The sequence below is a fragment of the Alligator sinensis genome, unplaced genomic scaffold, assembly GCF_000455745.1.
Source record: "Alligator sinensis unplaced genomic scaffold, ASM45574v1 scaffold566_1, whole genome shotgun sequence".
Lineage (NCBI taxonomy): Eukaryota > Metazoa > Chordata > Crocodylia > Alligatoridae > Alligator > Alligator sinensis.
The window spans coordinates 2,412,372-2,421,181 of record NW_005842017.1 but is presented as its reverse complement, the minus strand read 5'-3'; the positions used below and the strand labels follow the sequence as shown (position 1 = coordinate 2,421,181).

General features: G+C 44.7%; 1 protein-coding gene across 1 annotated transcript in view; it reads right to left on the bottom strand.

Annotated features, from left to right (window-relative positions):
* The window catches only part of ALS2CR12 (amyotrophic lateral sclerosis 2 chromosome region 12), a 29,865-nt gene that overhangs the window by 2,168 nt on the left and 18,887 nt on the right, over positions 1 to 8,810 (bottom strand). Inside the window, exons 12-13 of the mRNA XM_025202191.1 lie at positions 7,404 to 7,493; positions 4,029 to 4,138 (exon numbers count right to left, since the gene is read on the bottom strand). Coding sequence (XP_025057976.1) covers positions 4,029 to 4,138; positions 7,404 to 7,493 — 200 coding nt within the window. The remainder of the gene's footprint in view (positions 1 to 4,028; positions 4,139 to 7,403; positions 7,494 to 8,810) is intronic.

Sequence of the window (8,810 nt, the reverse complement as noted above, 5' to 3'; positions counted from 1 at the left end):
ATCCAATGGCACACTGCTCCTGCCTGCAGTGCCATGATCTGTACCTGCTGGCACAGAGCCAACCCCATCTGGTCTGAAAACATGTGCCAAAGGGCCAGACTGGCTCTGTGCCACCATTTGCAGGCCCTGGTACTCAGCCAGAGGCACACATCACATCTAAAAAGAAAGACCTACAAAGGATGGAGGACTGGATCCACCTCTGAGGTGGAATATTCTGCACTGGTCCAGACCTGCAGGAAGCAAACCAGGAAAGCCAAGGCTGCAACTGAACTCCAACTAGCTACAAGTATCAAGGACAATAAAAAGTCCTTTTTTTTTAGATATGTGGGGACCCAGAGGAAAAGCAAGGGCCAGCATTGGATCCCTGCTAAACCAGATGGAACAACTGACAACTGATACGCAGGAAAAAGTCAACTTGCTAAATGGGTACTTTGCATAATTTTTTCACTAGTCCCAAGGGGAACCCCTAATGCCTGGGTGAGGGTGATTCTTTACCCCCCCATCAATGTTGACCTTGTGAAGGAACACCTTGAGAGGCTGGACACCTTCAAGTCAGCCAGCCCTGACAATATACACCCCAGGGTACTCAAGGAACTGGCAATCATCATAGCTCAGCCCCTGACATGGATCTTTGAGAACTGGTGCTCTGGTGAAGTGCCCGAAGACTGGAAGAAGGCCAATGTGGTGCCTATCTTCAAGAAAGGGAGAAAAGTGGATCTGGCAAACTACAGGCCCATCAGCCTGACCTCTATTCCAGGGAAGGTCTTAGAAAAGATTATCAAAGAGGCCACTCTTTTAACAGACTGGCTGATGGCAACATCCTGAGGGATAGCCAGCACAGGTTTGTTGCAGGTAGGTCTTGCTTGACCAATCTTATTTCCTTCTACAACCAAGTGACCTATCACCTGGACAAGGGAGAAGAGATTGATGTCGTATATCTGGACTTTAAAACAGCCTTCGATCTGGTATCCCATGATCACCTCTTGGCAAAACTGGTCAACTGCAGCCTCAGCTTCACCACAATCTGCTGGCTGGGGAATTGGCTCCAGACCCAGAGGGTGATGGTTGACGGAAGTCGATCATCATGGTGCCCTGTGACCAGTGGCATGATTGACCAGAAGATGAACATGAGCCTTCAGTGTGATGCTGCGGCTAGTAAAGCAAGCAAAAATGCTGGCTTGCATCTATAGGTGCTTCTCAAGCAAATCCCAGGATGTCATTCTCCCGTTGTACTTGGCCTTGTTGAGGATGCAGCTGGAGTACTTTGTCCAGTTTTGGGCTCCACAATTCAAAAAGAATGTGGAGAAGCTTGAGAGAGCGCAGAGGAAAGCCACTCGCACGATCAGAGGTCAGGAAAACAGACCTTACGAAAACAGGCTGAGAGCTATGGGACTCTTCAGCCTGGAAAAGTGCAGGCTCAGGGGTGATCTGGTGGCCCCCTATAAGTTTATCAGGGGTGTTCACCAGGACCTGGGGGAACATCTGTTCACCACAGCACCCTGGGGGATGACAAGGTCAAATGGTCACAAACTCATTCAGGACCGTTTCAGGCTGGACATAAGGAAGAACTTCTTTACAGTCCAAGCCCCCAAGATCTGGAATAGACTGCCGCCGGAAGCGGTTCAAGCACCTACTTTGAACACCTTCAAGAGAAATTTGGATGTTTATCTTGCTGGGATACTATGACCCCAGCTGACTTCCTGCCCCTGGGGCAGGGGGCAGGACTCGATGATCTTCTGAGGTCCCTTCCAGCCCTAATGTCTATGAAATCACTGGGGGTTCTATCTGCCACAGCCATGAGCGCCCCAAGGGCCTGCCACCTGCTGCTGCTGAACTGCCAGCGGTAGGGTCTGTGCACCACAAACCCCGCACCAACCCATGAATCCCCCCATACTCCCATACCCACCCATAAATCCCACACCCCTTCATAGCCCCTCCACACTGTCACAAATCTTCCCCACACCCCCCCACAACCATACAAAGTACCTGCATATATTTCTAAAGAAATTTCAAATAATGTTACATTTAGTTTAATTTGTAAAAAATAAATAAAAGTAATTAATTTTACATAATTTTGAGTTTTCCTGCACATAATTTTGAATTTTTCTGTGCATAATTCCTTGGGGTGTACAGAGTAGTCTCAGCTGTGGCCCCAGCCCTCCCACCCTGGGGGACTGCTTAGGGACTTCTTTACAGCCCACTCCCAGCCAGGGAGCCTGCCCCAAGCCTTCTACCCCTTTACAGCTCCGTGATTGAGGCACTGGCAGGCTTCCAAATTGCTTTAAAATTGTAAACAGATCAATAAAACACTCTGTTCAACTGATACCTAGATCTCTGTAGCTATCTAGAGATATTGATATCTATCTCTAGATACATATAGTGGCCTTTCATTTTAATTGCAGATTTCGCAGTTTTAACCAGAGAATTTGCAATTTTCAAACAGAGAAAACCAGGATCCCTGGTGACCCCCTCAATTCCCTGTGCTGGTTGCCAACCCCTGTTTTAGTCATTTAAAAATTCTGGTAATCTGGGTAGCTTCAATGGGAAAAAAGATTTTTCTCCTTTACATCAATGCTCGTAACTGTTGAAACTATATAACGTCTTTTAAACAATCCAGCCTAAGCACCTCCATTTGGGTTCCCTTTTGCACATCACTTAGGCTTGGAATCTAAAACCAGCCAGTCTGTTTCTCTAAGTTAAGGCAACCATAACAGGACATAGATTAAGACATGTTTGGAGGTGGGGAAAAATTCCTACAAAAGAAAAGTGCACTTTTTAAACCATGTCAGTGAGGCAGAGACTGGCTGTAAGTGATCCCCACATGTGTATGAATTTCTTCCACAAAAGGATTTTTCCCCAGTCATTTTTGTCTAAATGGCACTACTGATGCTTCAGGATAAAGCCATTATGGCTTGCTTTGGAGTGGAGTGCACTTGTGTGGAAGCTGTCATTTTACTCGAACATTATCTGGAACAGATGGTCCAATAGAGCAGAAATTCTAGCCGCCATCTTGAATTCTATTCATCAAATAGTTTAATAGTCATAAAAGAATCAAATATTGCTTCAATAAAAACCAGGGCATTCCAGATGTCCTGAAGGAAATTTGTGCAACACCAGGAATTGCGTGAAAAATATTCATAATTGCCTCAGTAAAACTGCAATGTATGGTTGCTTTCTTCAGAGTGCTACAAAGCTGCAGAGTTTCAGTTGCAAATATTAGAGAGACAGGGCACTAGTTTTCACAGTCAATTGATTCCTCCAATAATGTGAGGTCTCTTACTGTGGTTCAGTTACTAGACTGATCAGCCTGACCATGCTGCACATGAAGGTCTGACATGGCAATGAGTGGAGGAGGTAGAGGCAAGTCTAGCAGCAAAACCAGGGCAATGCTCAATCCCATGGAACCACACTGACTGCAGTGTTGGTGGTCTTGGAGGTGGTGGCCTCTTTGGTGCCTCATATTCTTGTGTTAAGTCACCAGAAGTGGAGGAAAAGGGTGACTTCTTGGGCTGGACAAAGCAAGGCATTCTGCCAGAAATCAGTGGGCAACTGGCTCTGGTATGAGAAGGTTTAGATATAAAAACACCTATCACAAAACAGCCTAGTAGGGGGAGCAAGGACAGCAAAAGTGAGCTTATAACATGCTTATGCATTGACTGCTGCTAACTCAGACTCTAGACTGAGGGCTCAGACCTGGAGGTAGACTCCCACACTCGTTTCTCTCAAGTTTCTTCATATCCAACTCAAAGAGAGATAAAAGCTATGAGGTGCACTGATTAATCATAAGCCTCACCTATCTTACAGAGATGTACTGTGTTTAAGCAGTGCTTATGGATTCATTAAGCTCATTTGTAACTGGTCTTATGGCAGTTGATAAAAGCATAGACAACTCAAAAGGCTCTTCAGTTATGCAGATAAGAAGCATGCACACTCCAGTATGAACACTGCTGTTCTTGTGAGTTAATTCTAAATTCTTTCTGTGACCATGCTTTGAGTTATTTCTCTATATTATGACATTATGCTCCTACCTCAGACTGAAATTTTCCACTGCCAAGTTTGCAGAACTGATTTCGAGTTTTTCTTCAGCTACCGAGATTCTCCTCTGGATACTTCTCTCCAGTGCTAGCACGTTGGCTTTCTGAAGAAAAAGCAATACCAACTAGTTATCGTCTTCCTCTTATGGCTGAACAGCATCACAGCTGGAAGATCCAAAATAGCAGCAAGGATTAAGGATCTGGAGAAATCAGTCTGCACCAGTCTAACCAGAGAAAGTTTTGAACTATAAGCAAGCTGGTATCCCTCACCTCCTTGTTTTTTTAACATTGCACAGCTCAAGAGTGTGAGCACATGCGTGTGTACATGCATGTGCATATTAAGTAACTCAAGTTCTAAGGTCCATGATGACTGAAACTTGAATGAAGACTGGGCAGTGACAATGTAGCAGTGGGGCCCATTCCAAAGACTCAGTAGTAAGAGCAGGGGAGGGGAGGCGGAGTCCCAGTTGCCAGTCAAAAAAGCACTTTATTTCACTTGCCTTTCACTTCCTTTGTTTCTAAAGCTGCCACAATATTCATACCCCTGCAAACAGAATGCCAATGAATATACCTTAGTAATAATTAGCCAGGCAACAGCTCATCCCTGCTACTAAGGTCTTTCAGCTTATTCTCCATAAAACTAATTCTTCAAGGGTTACTGAAGACAATTTACCCCAAGATGAAACATAATAGAAAAGGAAGGGAATTGTCTAGCCCTCCTCAGGTACATAACTGACTTGATTATACCTGGCAAGCAGTACTTATATTGCAACAAGCCCTTGTCATGCTGAATGTAATGGGGAGAGGGAGAGGATGCATAGGCATGTGGGAGAGAGAGCAAAAGAACAAGCACAGAACCTTGTTAGCCACAGGAGCCAGCTGTCAGTAGTACAGACCCTCTGAAAGACAGTAGAAGTGAATAGTTGCAGGTCTTTCTACTAGATTTCTATTAACGGAAAATCTACTCTTGTGAAACCAAGGGGAAAATCCACCCCTATCATGACAGTCTGAATGCAGAAGTAGACATTAATAGAATGTCAAAAAAAGCGCAGGAAACCTGCCGGAGAAGGGCAAGCTCTAGAAAGGACAAACAATAGAAGCAGCGAGAGCTTGCATATTCAGACACGTTCATCAGTTCTGAAAGAGCTGTTTAGCATGCGGGAATTTCTCATTAGGTGAGACAAGGCCTCACTGCGTAGTATTAAAACAGATATCCTCAGCACAGAGGATATCTGGGTAGCAGGTCTCCCTGATCTATGTCTTTCTGCCTTTGCATGTGCTTGTAAACTTGGTAAACATGTTCTGCTTCAGTAACATCTGTGGCTGGATTCCCCAGACCTCCAATTTCTGATCCTCACTCTAGCCTCTCCCATGTCTCCGTTTTGTGTTCCACTCAACACCCTGCAGCCTCTAACTCCTGCATCTACTACTAGACTCCCAAATTCAACATTGTTCCTTTGATTAAGATAAAGGAAGGTGGCTTGCAAAGGTTTTTCATGGTAATAACTTAAGTTCATGAGCACTTATCCAAAAGACAGGGATTATTACACATACCAGATAAAATTCCAGTCAGGAAAAAAGTAGAGAACTTAATGTCTGAGATGAAAACTATTCTAACACCAAGTTTAAACATAAGCCTATTTGCTGTTTGGACAGTATCCATACAACCTTAACTCTGTCTCTGCTCCAACTAATCCACACTTTGAGATCACTATATTCCGGCTCAAAGAAGTTGATCCGTGTGTTTGCAGACTGCTGCGGTGGAATTCTGGTCTGAGAAATTACTTTGAGCCAACAAAGAGGGAAATCAATGCTGTTTTGCAGTCATCTCCAGATCAAAGGTGTTCAGTTTATAAAATAAAATGTTATTTAGTGCAATATTTTCAAAAGCCTCCATGTGACTTAGGAACATAAATTCCACTATTAAAAGTAATGTAGCTACTTGGGAGTCTAGTCTGTGCTGAAAAATCAACAGGGCTTAGACTTCCAAGTGTTTGGGTTGATTCTGAAAGTTGTGCCTTACCTGTTTTCTTCAACTGGCAGCCCTCCATATGTATGATGGGATCAGAGTATTACTGAAGACCAAGGGCCTCAATGTAAAGTCCTGGTCATTACTTTATGTCCCCAGTGACACCTGGTAATCCTATTGCTGTTGGTGGCATTGTATGCTGGTAATGGAAGCTGGGCTGTACCAGTGCAGCAGTAGGGCCCATTCCACATGGAAATTTAGTGCACAAGTTTGAATAGAGGCCAGCTCACTTATTCACAGCCACATTGGCTCTCTGGTGTTAACAGAATTAAAAAGCATGAGCATTTTGTTACCAAAGTCAGCACACCTGACAGAACACATGGGAGGGAGGAAGTAGGAGGGCTTGTTGGAGGGCTTCTCTTCACAGCAGAGAGTTTGATTAAATGCATAGAAGCAAAGAAATTAAGGTTAAGTCTGAAAGCCTGTGTCCTCACCCTACACACATGCTTAGATATTTCAGGTATCTGCAAACTTCCTGGCTAAGTTCAGACATTCAAAGAGCCCAAGGTGGAATTAGTCTAAGTTACACAGTTTTCTGTAAGCAGCATAGTTTAGATCAGTATGATCTTATGCATTAGCTGTGCTATAGTACATGTGAGCAATGCTTTTCTACCTTCACTTAGCAAGTCAGGATTTTGGTGTACGCTATGAGGCTCGGACTTCTCAGTACTGCAGCCTATGCCTTCCCTAAGCTTAAACACCTCTGCCAAGTCCTTCAAGCTACCTAGCAATGGATCAGGGTGTTTGGTGTATGCTGTCAGCACTGAAGCATCCAGTTTTCCGTACAAGGGAGAGAGGAGTGCTAATGCCTTTCTGCTTTTCCATTTAAGAAATCTCCACCCCTTGTCTGTGGCTCTTCTGACTCTCAGGCATGCAGTCATCTGCTCGTGTCCCTTTCCATTCCCTAAGAGTCTGCTGTAATCATGGGATGGCTGTTACAAACCTGAGGAAACCATCTATTAACAGGGACCACAGCCAACCCCTGTGACCCATGCACAGGCCCACCTCCACCCTTATGAATTTCCAGCTGCCACCAAGACAAGCCACTGGCTGGGACCTTCATTACTACATTCATTCATAAAAAGCAGACTGTATGGATCAGGATAATGGGGCCATATGGAAGTGAAATAATCTATTTAGCCTCAGAAGCTATTGTTCAGCATGGCTTTGAAGGTACAGGAAGGAGAATGGTGTTTTATATAGCTCAGTGGAATCTCGGTGACTCAATATAAAAGCAGCCACCACTTCCTGTGGTCCTGCTGGTGGAACCCCAAGAAAGTCAGCAGAGAGCCCTGTTTGCATTACTTCTTGCACCACAGGCTCCCACCAGCTCTTCTTACCTCGTTCTGAAGCTCCATCTGGGTGGTGTGCAGCGCTGAGCTGAGCGCTTCAATTGCTTTATTCTTTTCCTTCAAATCTATTTCCAGTTTCTTCATCAGATAAAAAAAATCATGTTCTCCTTTAGCTACAGCACACTCTTAACATCTATACCACAATATATAAACATAGTTCCAGCCAGCCCTTAATAGCCATATTCTTTCCCTCCCCAACTCCCCACTGAGTTACCTACTAGTGACATTATTGGTACCACTTGGTGGAAGGGAGGGAGTGGGAGGGGAGAAAGCAGCAGGCTGAACAGAAGCAAAGACCCGCTGTATTCTTCTGCTTTACATGCTGCTTTTACAGAGCAGATTTGTTCCCATTCTTAGGGTCCAGTTAGTTACTTGCAATATCCCCTTATTTAACTTGGCTACATGGAGGTAAAGCCTAATTTCAGCATACGGGCTTGATTTCTCCTTCCCACACAAAGCTGTGGAGGCTGAGAGTCACAGAGGGCTACATGTAAAGAGGGAGTCATTTTCCTGGACTCCCTCTAAGGGTTGGCTGGGCAAGTCCAGCTCTCAAGTTACCGCCACTGATCTAGATCAGTGGTTCTCAACCTTTTTTGTACCAGTACCCATTTGTAAACATCAATGACCAGTCCCAACCCAGTGCCTCTCATCCCAACCTGCTGGCCCCTGGCCCCAGCCTCCCAGTGTGTGGGGCAGGGTAAGGTGTGTGTAGAGCAGGGGTGTCCAACCTTTTTGAATGTGGAGCTGGATCGTGAATTTTTTTTATCACCCAGTGGGCCGGCGAGCTACATTCAAAGACCTCACAGGAAGCAGTATCACATCAGGAAGTGATGTCACGTGACCTTTGACACCAATGAAGTTGCAGAAAGTGACAATGAAATGGGTCTAACCAGTTCAAAACTCTCCCTCTATAGCATCCACCTCTGCCACTGTTCAGGACAGGATACTGAGCTACATGGACCATTGGGCTGACCAAGCATGGCACTTTTTATGCTCTTATGTTCTTTGGCTGAGCTTCCAAACTATGGCTGAGATTTGCAAAAAGGGGTAGATAGGCATGTTACAAAGTTGTCATCAAAGATTTGGAGCCTTCTAAATCCCATTAATTTTAATGGAAGTTGGCCTTTTGATTTGGCTTTGAAAATCTCAGCCCAAGGTGCCAACCAAATAAGTCAAAATATATTTTGCATTTCTATGCAGTGCATCTATGTGGGGCTCTCCAAGCATTTTACAAACATTAAATGAACCTCAGGACATCCCTGCTTTTCAGAAGAAATGTGGTGGTGAGGACATCCTGGGAACCTCTGTGTGTGTGTGTGTGATCTGCTTCTACTGTCCTTAGACCACCCTAGAAGGGCCCTCACTGCCTCATTTCCAGTTCAGAGCAGGTAAAGT